Source organism: Corapipo altera, unplaced genomic scaffold, assembly GCF_003945725.1.
Source record: "Corapipo altera isolate COAL_440 unplaced genomic scaffold, ASM394572v1 169, whole genome shotgun sequence".
Lineage (NCBI taxonomy): Eukaryota > Metazoa > Chordata > Aves > Passeriformes > Pipridae > Corapipo > Corapipo altera.
In genome coordinates, this window is record NW_020884946.1 from 337,983 (window position 1) to 360,357 (window position 22,375).

General features: G+C 39.8%; 1 protein-coding gene across 2 annotated transcripts in view; it reads right to left on the reverse strand.

Annotated features, from left to right (window-relative positions):
- Nucleotides 1-22,375, reverse strand: part of ARID4A (AT-rich interaction domain 4A) — a 47,225-nt gene that overhangs the window by 7,761 nt on the left and 17,089 nt on the right. For both annotated transcript variants that reach the window (XM_027662482.1, XM_027662479.1), the window contains exons 9-18: nucleotides 21,018-21,097; nucleotides 19,302-19,378; nucleotides 18,075-18,241; nucleotides 8,994-9,066; nucleotides 6,606-6,700; nucleotides 6,193-6,290; nucleotides 4,645-4,873; nucleotides 2,782-3,032; nucleotides 1,346-1,543; nucleotides 213-297 (exon numbers count right to left, since the gene is read on the reverse strand). In XM_027662482.1, the coding sequence (XP_027518283.1) occupies nucleotides 213-297; nucleotides 1,346-1,543; nucleotides 2,782-3,032; nucleotides 4,645-4,873; nucleotides 6,193-6,290; nucleotides 6,606-6,700; nucleotides 8,994-9,066; nucleotides 18,075-18,241; nucleotides 19,302-19,378; nucleotides 21,018-21,097 (1,353 nt within the window). The remainder of the gene's footprint in view (nucleotides 1-212; nucleotides 298-1,345; nucleotides 1,544-2,781; nucleotides 3,033-4,644; nucleotides 4,874-6,192; nucleotides 6,291-6,605; nucleotides 6,701-8,993; nucleotides 9,067-18,074; nucleotides 18,242-19,301; nucleotides 19,379-21,017; nucleotides 21,098-22,375) is intronic.

Consider the following 22,375-nt stretch of genomic DNA (forward strand, 5'->3'; position numbering starts at 1 on the left):
TGGACTGATTTTTTTTTTTTAAATAGAGGGAAAAACAGTGAATTTTTGTTAATGTTTTTTCACTGCTGACCATCAAAACTTTCCTCCTTCTGCTCCATTAAAAAACTAGACTGTGGACTGAATAACATCTTTCTTTTTTTTTTTTTTTAATAACCTTTTTTCTCCCCCAGTCATTAAATACTGCACTACAAAAAACTTATTGAGATAATTACTTTTGTTTTTTTCTTCTGTTTTCTCTTTGGTCCTCCTTTGTCCACAGGCCAGATAATTCGATCGGCTTTCACCCACTCATCGTATCTAAAAGGGAATAACAACATGCTGTTATCACTGATATCCCAGAAAAATTCTGACAGAATATGAGCATTAAAAGACTAAATTAGGGAAAACATTTATTATTGAGAGGTAGGGAAAATTCAAGGCCAGGTTGGATGGGGTTTGGAGCAAACTGGGCTAGTGGAAGGTGTGTCCATGGCAGGAGGGTGGAACTGGTTGGGGTTTAAGGTCCCTTCCAACCCAAACCATTCCATGATAGCAGAGCATGGATTTACAAACACGTGCAGGATCTGGCATTAGGAAGGTGAATTAGATTTCTAGCCCCTAAAAAACAAATAAATTATGGGATGGGGGAATGAAGGTAGAAACTTCCCTGTCTCTTGCAGCACAGCACTGGAACTCAGGGGACTGAGTCACAGCTCTGAAGTGTGGCAGTTATTTCACATATTTGGGACACCTTAAGTTATATACCAGAAGTGCTGTATTTTTAAAAAGTATCTATTTTGTGGTATTTTTGTCTACATAATCACAATGCTCTCAATATCAACAGCAAAACAATCCATTTCTACAGCAGTGTTGCATATAGAGATTTGGCTGCCAGAAGCATTTGATATATTTTTTTCTGCAGTTCTTTGCTGCTTCGCCCTCTCCTCCTCCCTGTACTCTTTGCAACCACAGTCAACTTTCAGTACGAGAACACATTTTGTTGCCAAAATTCCAGTGCTTCATACACTTAATTGTAAATGCTTTCACCCTTATCAATGACCCCCTTAAATAAAAAAGTCTGACAGTGCTGACACAATAAAATTCAGGGATATCCCTGTAAGGAGTGAGGATTACTAAGGTGGGTGGAAACTTGGAAACACAGAAGTATATTCTGATATTTTAGTGCAATACCACGAACAAAATCCCTACCACTGAAAAGTGCAATAGAGTCAGAGCCTGTATTGTTGATAATTCAATTTGGAGTCATGTCACTGATCATCTTTCCCTTTATTTTCTTAAAAACCAACATTTCATTTGAAAAATAAGCCTTTCAACAAAGAAATGAAAGGCAATTTGTTCTCCTCACCTTACATTCCAACCATAGTAGTGAACTAAATATAAAACTTCTCCATCATCAATTTCTGTGCTTTTAATACTGGCTTCATAAATTTTTTGAGTCTTTCCACGTCCATATTTTACTTTCACTTTGGTTCCAGTCAGGCAGGGTTCTGTGTCCTCCTCATCCTCTTCACCTTCTGATTCTCCTTTGTTCTCAAGTTCCTCCCTGCAGTAAAATGTATTTAAAATGCCCACTAATTAGTGACAATGATGTTTTAACATTTAATGAGTGTAGCCAAGCTACTACAAAGAAAAAGGCTGCAAGTAAAATTCTTTTCCTTTTCTGCACCCTGCACTGCCTCTGAAGTTGGCCTGGACAGAGGGTGAGTACCAGAAATATCCAGAAAATGGTAATTTAAATGCAATTTATTAGGTGTACAACAACCTCAAGGCCTAAAGATTATTTTTTAAATTAACATTTTTATAATACATAAAAGGAATAAGTTAATTCAGTGTTTGGCTCCTCAGTAAGACCTGAAGGATGAGCTTCAGTTTTTAAAGTAGGCTTGATTTTGACACAATTTGCTTAACTGTAGAAGTTACAGTTACACTTTACAAACTGCACAGAAGTTTAGACTGCCATCACAGTGATCCTCTCATAGATACAAACACCACTCCATTGGAAAAAGAGTTGTTTACAAGAGTGTTTAGCCAAGATTAGAAGTGACTACACAGCCCTTATTACACCTTCAGCTAATATTTATATATTACACTTAAACATATTTGCAAGAATTAAAATTAACCTGTTTTTACCTATAATTCTCTCCCTATTTTAGGGCGAATTTATGATAAAGTAGAAGTTAAACTACAAAAAAGTCACCAAGAAAGAAAATACTCAAAAAAAACTACGGGTGTGTTTTTAATGAAATGTTTTTGCTGGCCTTCAGTGCAAGTGTTGTGGCAAATAAGAGAAGTAACATCCACACTGCTTAAAGAAAACTCCTTGATGCCTTGGTCATCTGACAATAAAAACAAGGAGCCTGGATCTTCAGGAGCCATCAGGAAACACTTAAACAAAAGCAGAGGAGAAGAGGGATTTGCCCTTTATATTTTGACTGCCCAGAGAAGTGTTCCCAAAGTGCTCCCCACCCACACAGCACCTGGCACAGTCACAGCCGTGGTGTCTGGAGTTACCAGCGTGATAAAACACCAGCACAACCTCGGCAAATAAAATGACAGGGAAAAACATTGTCTGGCATCTACCAGAAAAGGTGCTTCCATGAAGGACAGCTGGCTCTGTTTTACTGGAAATAAAATGTGCCCTTCCCTGCCCGGCTGAGTGAATTTGGTCCCCAATTCCCACACATCAGGAAGATCTCCAGCTCTGTGTATCCTCCTGCTTGGAGCACAGCTCCACCATGGCACAAACAAACCCAAAGGAAGGTGATACAAGCCAGTGTTTACCTCTCTCTCTGCCTCTCTTCCTCCTCATCTGACTCTTTGTCAGAGTCCTCCTGTTTTTTGATTTTTTTCTCTTTTTGCTTTGGTGTACTTTTCCTCCCTAGTGGAGTTTCGTTTTCCTTCTTTTCTGCATTCTCAGGTGTTTCCTCTGTATCTTTGTTTTCTTTGTTGCTGTCTTTTAGTTTGTCTGGTGTTTTATCCTCTTCACCATCTTTTTTAGCAGGGGTTGCATCACGGGCAAGTCTCCTTCGTCCCTAAAACAGAAACAACACCATTTAATGACTCCTGGTAATTGTTTTCTCTATAACCTCTCCAAATCTCAGCAGAAAAAGGGAGATTTACAACAGAAGAAAGGCTGGAGATAACACAAAAAATGGCAAAATGTTCTAAAATATTAAGATTAAAGATTTTGTTAATCTCTTTGTTTGGAATGAAGAGGATGAGTTTCTGATTAATTGCTGGAGGATTTCAGGACATTTGGTTGGACCTGTAAGGTTTGTTGCTCTGACAGAAAGGGTCAAAATGTCTGATGCAACTGATTTCTGGGGATCTAGTACAGGTTTATCATTTTGCTTATTAAAAGACTCTTGATAGGATCATTGCTTTTCAATCAGAACATTTAAAATACATTATGAATGCAAGATTAATTATCTGAAGGGCATCCAAAGATGACAGCAATGAAGGCACTATAATAATTACAATTCACAGCAGCATAACAGCAAGTACTTTGGAAAAATAGTAATTAATGAATAGCTGGTGACTGGATTAAAAAAATAATAAAATATATAACCAAATATTTAATAATTGCTAAATTAACAAAAGACAGCCAATGATAAAAAAGATAAAAAAATTTTACCATTTCTTTATTATCATCTTACCAGTTTTCTCAAAAAAATCCTCAAAAATAAATGAACACACTAAAAACAAAGCTAATGCCATGTCAGGAAGTTCAGTGGGGCTGATACAGCCTGGAAAAACCACCTGCAGTCAGGCAGAGATCTCAACTTGTGCTCACACTGTGTCTTTTCATGCATTAATTTAAAAGGCCAATATTTGCTTCAAAAGCTGGTTTTCAGGAGGTACTTTCCCAGAATTACATTTTAGTCGAACAGAACTCTTACAACTTGAACAATTAAAAAGGAATAATTCCTTGTCCTTCAGCAGTCATGCTCTAAGGAACACAAAAGAAAAATGTCTTTTTAACAGAATTAACATGAGTTCTACACAGTAATATTCCAACAGCTCCAAAGTACTGTTTGCACTCTCCCTGGTGTTCAGTATCCTCATATCTGTGTAGCCACTAACATAACCCTCACCTCTGCAGCATTTAAGGACAAATGAAGACTAAACTTAAGTGTTCCTCCCTCTGATTTTGCCTCTATATTGTAAAACTAGAGTGTTTCTTTTATTAGAAGTGAGACTGTGATTAAAAACCAACTCAGATAAATGGGTCTTCCTCTGATTCTTAAAGCCATAGCAGGCCTTTGGTATTCCTGCTTCTTGCCAGAGAGCTCCAGGTTCCATGTGCCTGTGGAAATCCTCCCCTACAGCCAGGACTGTCCTGCTGTGTTTCCCTGTTCTGATGATCCACAGCTCTCAGGAGCTCCCGACCCATCCCTGAATCAAAACACATCCAACACAGCCTGAGAAACCCCACGGGTGGGGTGGAATAGGAAGAAATAATCAAACCCAGCTCCATTTACAGGTAGAACATAACTGACAGTTAACACTCACAGAACCTCCCCTTGTACAAGAACACCAATTCCAAAGTGCAATCAATCCCCAGGGAAAACCCACCATGGAAACTGTTCACTGTACAAAGGGGTTTTGTTAAGGACTAAACAGGAATCAGTGCAAACCACTCACCCTGGGGGATCTTAGTTCTACTTCTTCTTTTTCACTTTCACTGCTGGAATAATTTTCTTCTGCTTCTTTTTTAACTTCTGTTGGGGGCATTTTTTGTTCCTCTTTTACACTTTCCTCCATTGGTTCCACGTGTTTCTGTGTGTCTTCTACCACTTTTGGCTCATTGTGGTGGATGGTCCTGAACTGAATGTTTGCAGAGCGACAGTACTCCTCAAAACCATACAGATACCTGCAGACAAATTAGGTTCCATATTTCAAGGTTTCTTTTCTATTTATTCAAGTGCATAAAACCTATTTTCCTGCTCACTAACTTCAGGAAAGAAAAAAAAATAATAACGGCAACTGAAGAAATCCAAATAAACAAAATTAAAAAGCCAGAGAAGATGTTGAAATGAAACAGTTTTGCACACAAGTCAAGTGGTGAGAAAGAATACACACAGGTGCTTCCCACATATTTAACCTCATCCCCAACCAGTTAAGAATTCCTGACAGTAAAGCCATGCATGAGCTTGTTCATATAACTGCCTGTGCACACTCTAATCCAGTCACAGCTGAGAGATTAATTAGCTTATTCCTCAATGAATAAATATGCAAGTTACAACACACTATCAAGTGTCCAAACAACATTATTGTTATTTCCACTGTAACAGCAACCCAGTACACAGTTACCAATTATTCTTTCTATGATAAACACTCTTCTTTGTAAAATACAGACCTTAAACATGTGCCCAGTTCAAATCCCACTGAAGATGTCTGAATATTTTCATCTTCATCAACATTTACATGAGTTGAGTCATTAGTCATCCCTATTTCCAAATTTCCTTAGGTTCAAGGCAAGAGAACCTCATTCTCTCCTTTTACTCAAAAAGCCCAATTGTTTCTTGTCAAACTTCCAGGAGGATAAATAATGAAAATAATTTTCATTTAGAAAATCAGCTTGAAAAATGTCATTCCTAGAAGGTTTCCATTTCAAAAGTTAAAGCACAACTGAAAACCAAAGGTCAGAAGAAAAAGATTTATGTATTTGTTCATTACAAGTAATGATTTTACTATTTACTGCCACATGCACACAGTTATGCCCTAAAGCCATTGTTCTACAAATTCTGCAAAGATTATATTTAAATACCCAATCTGAAACATGTCCTTTTTCAATCAGCATTCTTCAAGAAGTTAAAGAAACTGCTATAAAATTCTCCTCCAGAATGACGACAGTACATTCCTGGTAAATGCCACAACCTGCAAAGCTGAATTTGCCAGAGCTTATTCTATAAATTTCTTTGTTGTATTCTGAAATAGCACCTCACAAGCTGAAAGGGAATGTTTCTTGATAGAAAAAGAGCAGACTTCTCATGTACTGGAGCAAGAGGAACTCAGGTAGCCCTGAGCACTCCCTCCCTTCTTCCTCCATCATTTCAATCCTCAGCACTGTTCCTTAACTGAAAGATGGTAACTGCTGTTTCACTGACCTATCAAAAATTGCTTGAATGTTGTACATGCTACTAAAAATATGGAAAAATGTTTTCACCATTACACAATACGAGAACTTACTTTCTATAAGCAGTTTTTACATTGTAGGAAGCAGCCGAGTTCAAAATAGGAATGCCAAGGTCCATATAAATTTGCTTCCATACAGCACCACTCTCAATCTTTGGGGGGGAAAAAAAAGAAAGAGAAAAGGAAATTTTCAGGTTTTTTTAACCAAGAACATTAAGGAATTAGGTCTAAACAGTCACAGCCTTTTAGAATCATAGAACAGTTTGGGCTGGAAGGGACCTTAAAGAACATCCACAATTCCAACCCCCCTGCCATGGGGAGGGACACCTTCCACTACACCAGGTTGCTCAGAGCTACATCCAACCTGGACTGGAACACTTCCAGGAATGGGGCAGCCACAGCTTCTCTGGGCAACCATTTATGAACATGAATGGACATATTTAGTTCAGGAAACATCCAACACTTACATTGTCACACCCACCCTGCTGATAAACCAGTCTAAAAAGTTTGAAGAGATTAAGGTCCTTGTAGCCCAGAACTGGTGGTTTATTGATAGGAGTACCTGGATAAAACAAACCAGAAACAAGAGGTTATCCTAAAGAACAGCAAATTGCCTCTTCCAATGCTTTAGCACAAATTTGATGACAAATATCTTTCTGCATTTTAATTTAATGGTTTAAGGTATGTCACAAGTCAGGAGTTTCCAATCACCAATTAAGGCTTCACCCTCTTGAGTGATCACTCAGCTTTGGGTGGTTTATTAGCCACCCAAATTTATTAATAATCCCTATCCAACTGGCTGCATCCCACTGCTCCTCTCCTGAGTGTGGAGGACACAGCAAGAGCTGCAGGAAGCTCCACAGAACACCTGAGGAATGCTGGAATACAGCAAGGTGTGAAGAGATCAACTCAAAACACTGTGGGCTGAAAGGAATGAGGAAGAAGCAGAAATGTTGGATCAGGAAGAGTGATACAGGCAAATTGTCAGAATGGGAAAAAGCACAAAGCCCTGAGTGGATGTGAATATTTGGGACAGTTCCAGGGAAAAGAAAGAACTCAAATTAGATGAGTGGCAATGACATCAAGAACAATAATTATTTATAAAAGCAGAAACCAAAAGTGACTTGGGGCAAGTGGCTGCATCCATAATCCTCCCAGCAAGGAAGAATATCAAACCTCTCCCCTGCTGCTTCTTATCTTCCTTCATCTTCATGTAATTATATTTGGAATCATTAAAATAATTTTACAGGACTTTGGGAATACTGTCATGATTACATGAATCAAAACACTCAGGCTGAGAGACCAGAACGTAGAACAAATGTGGTGGGACCAGAAATCTTGCTGTAAGGACAGAGGGGGGAAAAAAAAAAATCAAAACAGAAAGGGGCAAAGGCCCAGTCCTGAAAAAGTCCTTCCTGCACATTGCTCAATCCACATACGACTTAGAGAGTATTTCCTGGACTGAGTCTTCAAAAATGCTTTCTTCTTTTGCCTTCACAAGGCCCTGACATGGTCCCTACTTGGTTTGTATTCTAAGAGTTTAGGAAAGGGATTGAAGAAGGAGGAAAGCAGAAAAAGGGGAAGAGTCAGGTTACCTGAGAAGAAAACTGGGGATCAGCCCAGCAGCAGAGGGAGGTTTTTTCCCAGCCCAATTTAGATTTTTATTCCCCTAAGGCAGGTTATTCTCCAGAAACACTGGTTATACACACGAGGCCTCAAAACTGTATTGGATGAGCTCCAGAACTCTTTGATATAACACATAATCAATTACTAAACTTGTGATAAGAACTAGAAATACTGAACAGACTTGGAACTGTTCTTTCATAATTCTGTGGTCTAGAACACACCTCATTAGAAGGGGATGCAGATCCTCTTTTACAAAGGCAACTTGATTTCCCCATTAATTTTAAAACAACAAAAAAAAAGGCGGGGGGGGGAAATTAACACTTCATGTTTTACTCTCAGCTCTGGTTATTTCAAATTCAAACACCTCAACGTTTGCTGTGGTATCCTGATATGGAAATATCACATTCAGGTCACTTTTGCCAAGGAAAAATGAAGGAAAAATAGTAAAATGGCAGTAAATGCATTTGTAGTTTACCTCCACCAAGGCTACTGCAGCATAAACACACACAGTATTTGAATTGAAATGGTGACTTCATGGGTAAATTTAATAAAATGAAAACAGTGTAAACCACAAAACTTTTCAGGCTTGAATATACTCTAGAGAAAAAGGGGGGAGGCATGAGAGGAGCTAAGGAACAGAAAAACCTTCCATTTTAGTGTCAGTCTCATCACAACTGCAAATGCAAATGTCTTATGCAACAGCAGCTCTCCCAAGTCAGCAGGTACATCCTGCTCTCTATCCAGAGCACAGGCACTGCTGAGATCCATCTTATGCCAAGACTTCAGCTATTCTAATTTATTAAATCTCCCTTAATTCTGCCAAGACAGACATTTAAAATCACACTGTTTTCTTGTTCTAGCTACAGAATAAAGCAGAGTCGTTCCAGTTGCCTGTTCAGGTATCACTGCAACATCTCTGCATGATCAGGGCAGCTCTGCAAGGAGACCTGACCATGGCACATCTCCCACTCTCTCCTGGTTGGATTTCACCAGCCATGAAGAGGCTCCTCAGGTTCCAGCCTGAGATTACCAGCAGCAGAACTCCCAGCCAGGCTGTCACAACAAGGAAGCAACCAAGAGCTTATTTAACAGGGAGTGTTGACATAAAAAAGGCTTTGTGAAAGCAAAACAAAATCAAAACACCTCAGGGAGGATTTGAGTTTCCTTTGAGTGCTGTGCCGTTAAAAAAGTGGACTAGATATAAGAAAAGAGAGAAAATTCAGTGTTACCTCTGTCTTCCATAAACTTGTAAAGCTGTTGGAGGAAGTTGTCCCTCTCTTCAGGATCGAGCTCTTCCTCAGGCTGTGAAAACAAACGCAGTCAGAAATGAAAACAGCAAACATGCAAAGTAATCATTTCTCTGTGCAAAAGCCTAAGAGCAAGAACTAAACCCAAACCACTTTCCATCTGGCTTCTGCACCCATGGAATGGTGAAATATGCAGAAAACAAAATTTACTGTGCAGACTGAAGCGGTACCTCAGGAGGAGAAAAAGGAAATGCAGGTCAGGGAAGGCATCAGTCCATGACAGAAGGAATGTGTGAGCCTCACAATGAAAACACCAATACACTTCACATACTTTTCTCACACAGAAGAGGTCTGTTATTTACAAGACTGAAACAATTCACAGGAACTCAAGGGGTTTTTGGGTTGGGTTCTTTGCTTGTTTGGGGCTTTTTTGCTTAACTCATCTTTCTAGCCCAATTTTAGCTCAGGTTGCAGAACAATCCTTTCTCCAATCATTCCTGGCTTTGATGCTCCAGACAGTATTTGGTTTGTAATTAAGCTCCAATGCTTGATTTCAGCTTATATTTGGAAACACGTTTAGAGTCACTTCCATAATTTATTATTATAAAATCCTTAGTTTTATCTTTACAACTTAAAGCCTCAAAGAGATAAACACTTACAAACTTGATGGGAACTCACAAATGAAATGAAGCTTTTCTTTTATTCAAGTGAAAATCATTAAAATAAAGTCGATTTACTGGTGGGTGGGAGGGGCAGGGAGGGGAAATAACATCTACGTATCTTCACGTAATTTTGAGCTTCTAGCAGAGACCAGAAAAAAAAAAAAAAAAAAGTAATACACCCTTTTCCCTGCAATGCTTTCTGGATGGCACTTTCTTCCTGCCAGCCTGGCAGTTTGCACAAGCAGGACTGCAGCTGCCTCGGAGGAAAGACGTACAGTACGTGTCAAAAAATCTTATCATTCCATTATTAAAAATAACAGGCAAGTGACAAGCAGCTCCAGAAGGAAACCAGAAGAGCAATTTACATTTCAGTTGTCTCTGCATTCTCTAAACTTTAAGCTTCAAGGCAGGAAAGCAGGCAGGGAAATGGGAATGTATGTGCTGCTGGCTTGCTAAGCAGAAAGCAATCTGCCCAGCATCAGAATGAATCCAGCCCTGCCTGTTTCACTGAATCCCTTCTAAGCCCAACAGGGCTCACCTACAATCAGGCAGAGGCAGTATCTGTGTCTTACTTTCCTATTTTTATTTGGGAAATAACTGGAGGAAATTCAATGTGTAATCACAACATTGTACAGCATCAGTTACCACTTGCCTATGGCACATTACAGGGATTATATAAGGAAAAGCAGTTATCTATAGAATTAGTATGTTCTTCCAGGTTATCAAGTGAAGTATTGCTATAGAAACCACAGCTCTTTTCTCTCCATCTAAACTGCAAACCCACTCCAAGATCGAGAAATTTCTACCATCTCCTGAGATGTTTACTGGTTAAAGGCAATATGGCTCAAACTGTGAAAACTAAATACATGCAAATAACAGTAAATCTTCAGAAATACTTCTGAACAGTTGAATTAAAGCCATTTCTTTCATGTGGGCACAGTTCCAAACCAGAACTCCAGGTCAGAGCAGCAGAAATGTAGGTTAGAAATAGCACCATGGCAGTCAGAATTTAACCATTTCACTGAGATGAAGGATTTTCACCCGAAGCAAAAGGGAAAGATCAAAAGCTTTCCCATAGGGTGGGGACACAAAACCTGGCTGTAACATTCATCCACCTGTGTAAGACCCCCAAATCCTGCACCTGTTTCTCCCTGTTGTTGGTGTGTGAGCCCCTTGGCAGAGGAAGCCTGAACTGTGCTGGTATCAACACCAGAAGAGACACCAAATCCTCCTGAGAAGCCACTTGAGTAAGACCTGAATAACTGTCACCACCACCAGCTATTTTTTTTGCTGCTGGCCAAAATGAGAAAGACCAACCCCTCATGGATATGCTTATTGCAATCCATTTGGATATCTGGATTTTTATAAGAGGTCGTTTTTTTATCAGGGTTATCTGTTTGCAACTGGGCATAATGAATTCCCAGAAGTGTCTACTGTTGACTTACTGAAATACATCAACCATCAGCAACCTCAAATCTGCACCCCAAGTCAAGGAAACACCTGAGAAATGTTGGTGCCACATCCTGTGATCACCATCAGTGAGGGACTGGAGAGCTAAAATTCCTAGCACAGATTTCCAGCAGGAACCAGGGTGACTCTGCTACCCTCCAAAACTCACTGCTCCTACCCAGGCATTTATGCCCATTTTAGACTGGCCATAAGTAAGTTCACAGTGACAATTGTTCAAAATCAGTTTTTTAAGAGAGTTCTGTCTCTCCATTTCATTTTTTTCCCCACGCAGATGTTGCAAAAAACGGCTGACTGGAGCCAAAGGTAACTCCAAGTGAGATGCAAAACAACATGAAAATTTTAAGTGGCAGGAGCTCAAAACTGAGATCTTTCTGCTGTTCATCCAATGCCCACAACTAAATGCAACATGAGAAAGTTTTTCTAGTTACACGATGAGAGGCTGAATTTCATTTAAATAGAAACAATTAAAAATATCCAAGATGCCTTTTTTCTAATTAGAAGATTGAAATTTTATGGCTTTGAGATGTTTCCCTCCTTTCTGATTAGCAGGTCACATCAGTTAGAGAATTCTGGAAGCAGGAAAACAGTAAAATCAACCATGATCACACGTTATCTCTGTAAAAGGACAGACTCTTTTCCCAACTCCCATTTCTTACTGCCTTCCAAGCAACACTAACAGTGTTCACGTATTTTCTAAAATTATTCTGAGAGTAACAACCAGCAAATAACACAACATAAACCACACAGAAACATGTAGAAAACTTGTAACTGGCTTTGCTTCATTTCGTTTCCAGCCACTTAATTCACCCTGAGCTTTGCCTCCGTCCTTGGCATGATTTTAACCAAGAATGTGGCTCTGTTACCCTGACTCATCATTTACTCTCCAGAAGGATGTTAAAACCTTCTGTGGGTGCCAACCTTTAGAGCTGAGTGGGAGCACAAAGGATGAAAGAGTTTCTTCTACAAAAGGAAGAATGAATCTCTACCTACGAGCACGTTCACCATAAACTCAGTCAATACGAGGTGAGGCTACCAGGGACTGATCTTCCTTTTATGTTACAAATAGACTGACAAGCCCATAAACTCCTCTGTGGAATAAATGGAAGTTAAGAGGAAGAACAGTGCATACAGGATCTGGAGTTCAGAGCAGTATATGATCAAGACAATCTGCCAGAATTAATGTAATTTTGTTGTTTCAAAGTACTTCAATGCGTTTTCGTCGCTGGCACATTTGCTTTCTGATGCCAAGTTTGAACACCAATTAAGGAAATGAAAAGAATTAAACTGATTGCAACAAGTTAACAGCTTTACACCATGTGGAGTGGTCTTAAAATGTTGATTTCTACCAACAAGAAGTAGGAATTCAACCATCCTCAGCAATGACTCACTCAGAGCTGTGCCTCAGCCTTCAGCTCCCCTGTTCCTCTTCGAGGGACATTCTGAGAATGCCTGTGGGCAAAGGGCTGTGAGCAAGAACATCTTTGAGGAACATTTGGGCATGGGATGATGCAGGCTGTGCTTCCCAGCAGCCACAACTCCTACAAAGGCACGGATGCGTGAGAAGGAGGATTCACTAATCAATGTTCAGCTATTTTTAAAGGCTATTCTGTGCATTACACGTCACAGCTGCTTCGGGGGTTTTATGTATGGAAATCATAGAATCACAGATTGGTTTGGCTTGGAAAGGACCTTAAAGACCATCTTGTACCACTCCCCTGCCATGGGCAGGGACACACCTTCCAGGGACACCAGGTTGCTCCAAGCCCTTGAACCCTTCCAGGGATGGGGCAGCCACAGCTTCTCTGGACAAACCTGTGCCAGGGCCTCACCACCCTCACAGCCAAGAATTTCTTCCTAATATCTAATAAACCACTTCTTTCCTGACACCATGCTTCATTAACTTGGAAATTACTGTTTTCCTGTATTTAACTTTTAAGAGTCGGCTTTTTAATGCTATTTTAAAATACAAACAGGTTGCAACAGACATGGATGATCTGGGTATCATTTTATGTGATCTCCCACTTAGAGAAAAGCCTACATGGGAAACAACAACTATTTTGAAGCAAAATGTAAGTATTTTAATAGTTGGCTACTGATTATTTGTAGGAATCTTGAGCCTCCTAAAATACATTATGGATTTCTGATCCCTCCTATATGAGCTCAGTGCTAATAAAATATATGGTAATGACTTATCACGAGAACTGAAATCCTTGCAGAAAAGGAATATTGGAAAATGCCTCTGGCACCTTCCCTTTTCAACAACATAAAGCAACTGTGACTGATGTTTCTTGATGCTGTTGTGATGCAAGAACCCCAAAAACATGAGATGAATGCACCCTATTAAACATGCCACACACACAACCTTCAGGTGACCGTCACAACTAAGCCTTAAAGGAAATCCCCCAAAGCAAATGCCTGCTTCCCTCAAAGAGCTGTGGGGATCAGCTTGCTGGAGGATTTCTCTGAACAAATTCCTCACCTTTCCCTTCTATCTTAAATGAATATATCTATTAAGAACTCATACTGAAAAGGTATTTCAAATAAGTGCATGTCAAAAATCTTCATTCTGCTGGAATCAGAGTGGCCCACAGGGAGACCGAGAGCCAAAAGCAAATGTTGCCTCCACGTTCCTCTGTAAAATGGGGAGTATTTGACTATTTGAACTTGAGAAACAAATAGGATGGTTGCAATGGATTCTACAGTTTCTCCTCCCAGCACATCTACCTGTCTGGAATCCTTTGCTTCACTGCTCTACATTTAGATTATTCTTTCTTCTTCCCCAATAAAACAACTTAAATACAAACAAATACAGTAGTAGACATGATCTGTTTCTAATAAAAATCAGGTAATGATAAAAAAACTTTCTATTTCTATGTGGAGATACTGGAGTTAAGATTTTTCTCTCTCCTTTTAGCTGCAGTGCATTCCTTGACTGTCAAATGTACCCTCCAAACACAGTTAATTCTCTTCTTCTGACATGCTGAAAACTGGGTGTGAACCAACAGCAACATCTGGATTTTTATCAGGATTCAAACTAATTGAGTGATTCTTTTAATCTTCATTTGATACAGACTTTTTTCCTACAGTACCCCTGGATTTTTTCACTTTTTATGACACAAGTTATTAAAAACCCCTTACATTTTAAGGAAAAATAATCCAGAGATTCACCATCTATTGCCAAAATTCCAGCAGTTTGAACATGCTGAGCAACTCTGTGTAATGCAATCCCTGTTGAAGTCAATGACAAGCATTTTCCACACTGTCCTCCTTCCTAGTCAAGTCTGGACCACACAAGTCACTTCCCACTGATGAGGAGGAGGAGCATCTCACCAACACTATATTTGTTTCCACTCCTCAGCTTACAAAAGCCACCAAAGAACAGCCCTGGAGAGCCTGGAAACCCAGTTGTACCAATTCTACCACCTCTTTAAGATGTCATCAAAGGCAACACAATCAGAAAGACTCTGTCAAAACAAAGTTACAGATTTTTAACCCAGCTACTGGAAAAATGGTAGGATCTCTTCTCACCAGCTACGGCAGATCTCTCTGCCCCCATTACCATTATAAAAGATCCTACTTCAGAAAAATAAGATCCTTTCCATTCCAGAATTAGACTCTTCTGACTGACTTTATCCTGTGATTATATATGAAGTAGGCCTGTGTCCTTTTGATTATTTAATGAAGGCCTATCAGGCTGGGCAGCAGCTGGATAGGCCCTGACAGCAAAGCTGCTCTGCAGTTTAGAACATGGGAGTGAGGGGGGGGAGGAAGGGTATTTTTAAAAACCTCACTCCAATATAAACAATTGCTGTTCTAAAACAAAAAAGTCCACTGAGAATATTCTGGGAGAGGATGGACAGAAGCTATTTTTGACCTTGATTAATACAGGAGGAACTCTGTGAAATGTAAAATTTTAGCACTTGAGATCTGTATTCAGATACAGGCAAGGAAAAAAAGATCATTCACTTGTCGATTCTCTCTGCATTTCTGCCTTTCTAAGGGAAAAGAAAAAAGGAATGATGATAAATTCCCTAAATGCTGTCTAATTGCAATATCTACCATGGCCCACTATTAAAATATGTATTCTCACAGCTGAATCAGGAATTTGATTTAATGGGCTGTCATGACAGTTCTGCTCTGACATAATCTAAAAAGATTCATATGTATCCTCTGCTACACAGCTTCTGTAAGATGAAGATGCTCACCTTATTTTTACAAGCCTAGTTGTCACCTGGAAATAATGGATTCCACAGCTTCTCTATCAGCACATCCACCTGTCTCAAATCCTTTGCTCCTCCACTTTACATCAACATCATTCTTTAAAAAATAACTGCAATTTCTTTTACAGGAATGTCTTTTTTTAATTTTTTTTTTTTAAACCACCAAGCTTCCCCCTCCCCCTTCTTTGTTTGAAACACACAGCTTTTTATGCAATAGGCATGAAAAAATGATAATAAAAATGAATACTAGAAAACTGGTACAGGAATCCTTGATTTTTAGTGACTGATACTCTGCAATTTAAGGAGTGTTAATACAGGCAAACCAATACAGACTGCAACAGTTCACACCCTGCAAAATGTGGCCTATTCAGTCTTTTCCACTGCAAACTGAAGAAAAAACCCCTGAGGATTTTACATTCTGCACACAAATATCTCAGATTTATCTAATCAAAGCATTCTTCTCAGACAGACATTTACACCATTTTCCCAAACACTGTTATCAAGGCACAAAATCCACACCTAAAAATAGATTCTTATTGTCTTTTTTTTTTTTTTTTTTTTTTTACCTGGTTGCAAAGCCCCCCCAGCCCCTTCCCAATCTCAGAAACCCAAGTCAAACCCCCCCCATCCTCAACCCCCCCCACCACCACGTTCACACTCCCAGATTCAAGCCCACAATCCTTACCTAGGAGCCGCATTCTTTCAAACGTAAAATGGTTTGACTTCCTCTCTATCTAATGCTCCCACTGCCCGCACATATTCCAGCCCGGCTTCCAGATATCTGCTCGCGCTCTCTCTCCCCGCGCGGCGCCCGCAGTTAACCGGCATTACTTACGTTCTCTTCCGCGCAAAAAAAAAAATATAATTGTTAAAATAGTTAATAACAACGCTAAAGCCCCGAGGCGCGAGATGAAAGGCAGGGGAAGGGCCAGCCCATCTCCGAGCCCCCGGCCAGCCCCGGTCCCGCGGCCGCTCCCCGCGCCTGCGCCGCCACCAGAGCGCGTTGCCCTGGGAACGCCGAGGCCGCCGCCAAGCGCCATCGGCCATTCCGTGTGGGAAGAGAAGGGAAAGGGAAAGGAAGGAGAAATCTGACCTCCCTCGCAACGCAAACCGCACTCGGGTTTTGCTGCGTTTCCCGGTGTACCGTGAAAATCGGTGGGAAAATAAATAAGCGAATCTCAACGCTCACCCCCCCCCCCCCCCACACACACACCCGCTGCTAAATCCAACACCCGGGGTACAGCCAGGGAGCAGGGATAGAAGGGAATTCTCGAACTGGGTAACTTTATGGAAAAGGAGCCACTTAAAATATTCCAATGCAGAAAAACATTTTGCTGTTAATATCAGAATCACAGAATCACGCTCCATGATTTGGGGTGGAAAGGACTTTAAAGATATTCCAGTTCCACCCCCCTGCCATGGGCAGGGGCAACTTCCACTAGACCAGGTTGCTCCAAGCCCTGTCCAACCCGGCCTTGAACACTTCCAGGGATGAGGCAGCCACAGCTTCTCTGAGCAACCTGTGCCAGGGCCTCACCACCCTCACAGGGAAGAATTTCTTCCCAGTATCTAACATAAGTCTCGCCTCCGTCACTTTGAAGCCATTCCCATTGTCCTGTCTCTCAAGGTCCTTGTCCAAGGTCCCTCTCCAGCTCTCTTGGAGCCCTTCGGGCACTGGAAGGTGCTCTAGGGTCTAACTGGAGCCTTCTCCTCTCCAGGCTGCACAGCCCCCAGCTTTCCCAGCCTGTCTGCAGAGCCGAGGGGCTCCACTCTCACAGTAAATTCATGGCCTTATCTGGACTGACTTCCAACAGATCCACATCTTTGCTGTGCTCAGGACCCCAGAGTAGGACACAGAGCTCTGGGTTTGGGTATCACCAGAGCAGCATAAAGGAAAGAACCCCCTCCCTCAGCCTGCTGCCCTCTCCCCCTGTGATGCAGCCCAGCACATGGTGGCTGTCTGAGCTGCCAGCACACATTGCCAGGTCCAGCTTTTCACCCATGAGAAACCACCCTGCCCTTCTCCACACAGAGCTGCTCTCAGTGACTTCTCCCAGCCTGTTCTCAGGTCCAGGACTGACCCACATGAGTACAGATATCGCCCCAACATGTTAAGACACACAGTCCTTTCACACCATAGCCCAGGGTTCTCTGATTCCCAACCAAACACTTCCACAGTTCAGTCCTGCATTGCTCTGAAACACCTCAGGCACCAAAGAGCTTCAGCAGGCCCTGTGCCTCAGCTCATACTTTCAGTCAACCTACTGCTTTTGCTTCAATAGTTTGTCTTTTTTTTTTAAAAAATCATTCTACTGTTTTCAGAAACAAGTTACTTTTTATATAACCTACATATAAAGAAATATACAAAGAAAAGAAAGAAAAATAAAAAATTACTTGTATTTAAGGTTGTATTACTACCACTTGGCTCAGCATAATTTTTTTTGGGTTTGCCTTTCCTTTTGATCCAGAATCTTTCACTCTTCTCTGCCTTGAATTCTTAATTTCTGAGATTTGTCTCCGATTTCTGCACTGGATAACTGGAGAAACCTGCCACTGCTCACAAATCCCAATAAATGCAACTGTAACAGGGAAAATGAACAGGACTGAAAAGACATTGAAGTCTGACAGTAAAGTGTTGGAAAGTGCAGGGTTTTCAGACAGGCATGTTACTAAATTATCTCTGAAGAATGACTGAAATTGCCCAGACTCACCGGTACTTCTTCAGTTTTCTCTTCTCTTTTTTCTTCCTCTTCATCAGTTTCTGCAGCAGCTCCATCTTCCTCATCACTGCTGGAGGACTCCAGGATTTCACTGATGTCCATTTTCCAGTTCCTAGGAACACCCTTGGTGCTGAGAAACGTAGTTGCCTCCTGTAGCCCTACAGAAGAAAGGGCCCTGGCTTTACCTCATCCACAGCATGCAGTCACAAAGCATTTTTAATTTCCTTTTCATCACGTTCTTGTAAATCACAACCCTAACTTAAATGGCACCATGACTTACTTTGCTCTTTTCAAAATATCATCATGTCTTAGATTGCTAAAAAATGAAGAGCCTTTCCCAAAGAGATGTGACATCAGCATTTGGAACAGAGGAAAAACACACCAGTGAGGGAGGGAGTGATGGGACAGGCTGGAGTCACACTTGGACAATGGAAATACCTCGAATTCTTTTGCTTGAAGAGGTGCTCCAAGGGGGAAACAACAGAGCAAAACAAACCCAGATAACCCTAAAGTTTGCCCCTCAGTCACAGAAAGAGACTTTAATAAAGGAATCAGAAGAATACCCAGAAGAGGGACATACTGCAATGAACCATTCAGCGCTGCTGGAGAAGAAAAGGCACCAGTTTTTAACAGCTGCTGATAGAAAAACCTCCAGACACTGGTCTCAACTCTCTTTTTCTTTTTTATTTTTGAAACCATTAGTACCTTTGGTTCCAAAATATTCCCTCGTGGCAAGAAATGTCACAACCCAATTATGTTCTGCACAGGAAAAAAAGTCCCTTTCTTCAATTTATCTCAAACCTGGCATCTGATCTTTTCTTTGGCTGTTCTAAAGCTCTCGTACTGTGAAACAGCTATTAAGGAGAAAGTAGAAATCATTATGAGTTACACTAATCAGTCAAAACCACCTCAAGCTCTCATTTGTAGCATGTTAAAGCTTTACTTGTTAAGGAGCTGTTCCACACCTTTAGTCAAACCAGAGGAACTGCTGCTGTGGAGGGGGTTTTTTTGTTGCTGGGTGGGGTTTCTTATTACAATTTTTAATAAATACACTTTAAATATTTCTCTTTAACAAATTTCATATCCAAAGTTTCTCTAATTTATCTCATTTAAAATTATTCACAAAATATCCAAAAGCAACTATCAGAAATCAAGAGGTCATCACTTATCTATAAATGTTAAAAGTACTATTGTATGAAATTATTTCTTTTAATTTACCTTTCTTAGGAGAGGACTCAGATTTTGGTAAGTTTTGAAGATCTAATTCTTTGATGTCTTTTCTTGCTATTGAGTAACTGTAAAAGAATAAGGTTTTGTTATTATTTTTAAAGCACAGAAAAGCAAGCATTTGACTTAAAAAAACAGCAATTTCTAAAATTTTCAAGATTTAGCATCCACCTGCAGGGTCCTTTCTAACAACTAAATGCATAATGCACTTGTTATTGTAGTGTAATACAAGAGCAAGTTATCCAGAATAAGTTTCCAGTCTTTCTCTGAGATTCAGACATTAAAGCATCCTTAAATAATTAAGAAAAGTTTGTAAAGCTTCTTTATTTTCAGTGCTTAAACTGCACAAACTTGCAAAGGTAAAACACAAAGGCAAAAATCTTTTTCTAAACTGAAAATATTCACACGAACCAACAGCTGCTTTCCAAAGAGGAATCCAGCTAAGAGGGAAAGAACAAGTCCTCTATTTTCAAAATGCATTTCTAGGAACACAGAACAACAGTGAAGCCAATTCCCAGATCTGCACTGACAAACAGTTGATTTTGATTTTTAAATTACACAGCACAACATATGGAAGTTGCTCTGTTCTAAGGTTAAACTGAATATATTTTGTTTTTCTTCTTTCATTATTTCACAAAATCTGGAGTAAAACCTCAGGAATTAGAAGCTGCCATTTTCTGAAGTTAAAGCCATAATACCATGGGGAAAAAAAGTCAAACAGAGCAAGAGTAGATGTTTTACCAGTAGCATTCCCCCTTCAGTGGATAAAGAGCCAGGTTTACCTAGAAGGCTGATGGGAAGTGTCTACATTAAGAGGTCAAAATGAATTAAGTCTTCAGGCACTTGGAATACATTTCAGTAATCAAGTACTCACAAACCTACTCAAAATCATGGCTCTTAAAAAAATCACAAATTGTTCACTTTGAAAGGAGAGAAGGAGGGTGGCAGCTGGCCTTTGGCAGGGAAGTTTTTAGTTACAATATGTTGAGGCACATGCAATGCAAGCACCAATGAAAAGAAATAAAGGGAAACAGTTTTAAAAAAACCAGTCTTCATACTCTTATAAATATATCATTCCCTAACTAAGACACACATCTCTGTCTCTCCCTCTCCTGGTTGGAGCAGAGGATGGACCAATGGGATCTTTGGATTTTTGCCACAATCTCGTTCAGATTCTGTAAATATTTTAATTAACAAGTCTCTTTAAATTCTCTTCTTTATTGGAAAAAAGTAGATTAAGCCCTTAAAAGCTTTGCTGTTTTAACAGCAATGGACATCATGGCACTGGAGGTAATGAGTCCATCAGAAATCCAAACTACTACAAGGGACACCCATAAAGACAGTAATTAAGACATTAATGAAAATAATTTAAACCAAAACCCACACTTCAAAGGACAGAAATGATCTAAAGAGTAAACACTCCTGAGTGTTTTAGGGGTTGGTTTTTTTTCTTAAGTTGTTGGTATTTTTAAATGAAGCACCAAAAACTTTACTGATTCAAGGAATACTCATCATTCCACACAATGCAAAGAAGGGTGAGGAAGCACAGAAGGAGAAGGCTGGAAATGGACTGTGAAGCCAAATCCATCCAACATTACAGAACATTGTACCCTTTCCATTTGAAAGAAACAATGTCTTCAGCAGCAATATGTAATTAGTCTCCCATTTTCTCCCATATATCTCTAATAAAAGTGAGCAATCACTCACAATTTGGAATCTGCAAAGGATCGAACTAAACACTGGTCCTTTTTCACGGTGACGTCGTCGTTGCAGCTCGGGGACACCACCTGAAGGGTCAAACAAAACACTTGTTTTATTGAAAAAAAAAAAGAAAAAAAGCTGATCTTCCAAGGAAAGAAAGACAGAGGGAAAACTGCTGTTTTCCTGTTTATTATAATTTCCAGTTCTGGGAAAACAAACCTACTCCAATTTACAGTACTAAGGTCAACGGTAACAAATTCCAAGAAGTAATTTACCCCAAACTATTGACTTGATATGTACAAGCCAAAAAAAGCTTAAAATTTCATTTGTAAACTCAAAACTTATCTACTGAGGTTCCATCATGGGATCCTGTTCGTTCACTCTGCTTCTTAATTCTTGTTCACACAAAAACTGATTTAAGCATCTATTTAAAAAGTCACAGACCCACTTATTTTATACCAGTTTCTGATGTTTGGCATTTAAACTGAGACATAAGTTGGTTTTTTGGTTTACTTGGGTTTGGGGTTTTTTTGAGGTGTGGATAAGGTAAGCTAGTGTGAAATCCAGCACATCCTTCCACAGTATTATCTCTAAGTCTAAAAAAAGTGATAAAAATGTATTTGTGTTACCAAAACCAGAACAAGTTTACATTTTGCTCTAGACCACACACAAACAGAAAACGTTACATGCAAATACATGGCCTCCAGTAACTTTAATCCCCTAGTTAAGAACCATGTTAAATTAAAATCTGTCATTAATAAAGGGATATACAACAGTCAGAACATGTACAAACCCACATTTTAAATACAGCTGGATAAGCCAGTGTCAACTATTCACCCCACATTACACCCCAATGTTCTCTCTAGAAGGGAAGACAGCTGGAGTCACACAAGCAAACACAATCTTAAACTAAGTTAAAAGATTTTAACAACTGAGCTTGTTCCCTTAAGACTCAAAATAAAGGAGTACAGAGTTCAGTAAATAAAATCTGCAAGAATTAACGAACCAAACCTGTGTGTTTAATGCTCCAAAATACTTTTTTTTAAGCAAACATTCTAATGGGTAACAGAAGATGTGCATTGAGCCTGTCTGACAATACAAAAAAGTTTATTACTGAAAGCAACTTTTAACATGTATATGTGTTTCTGGGCATGTGAACAATCTGCAGTACAAGTCTACTTGGATTTATTTCATATGGATTTATTTCAGCAGTGGCAATGAACAGCTGTACTGACAGTGAAATAAAAATAACCACCAACATGTTACTGCCAGAGTGACTGGCCACTGGTGCAAATGAAAGCATGAAAGAAAGGAGAATTCCACAAAACTGAAAGTCAAATGAAATATAAAACTGCTCTTAAATT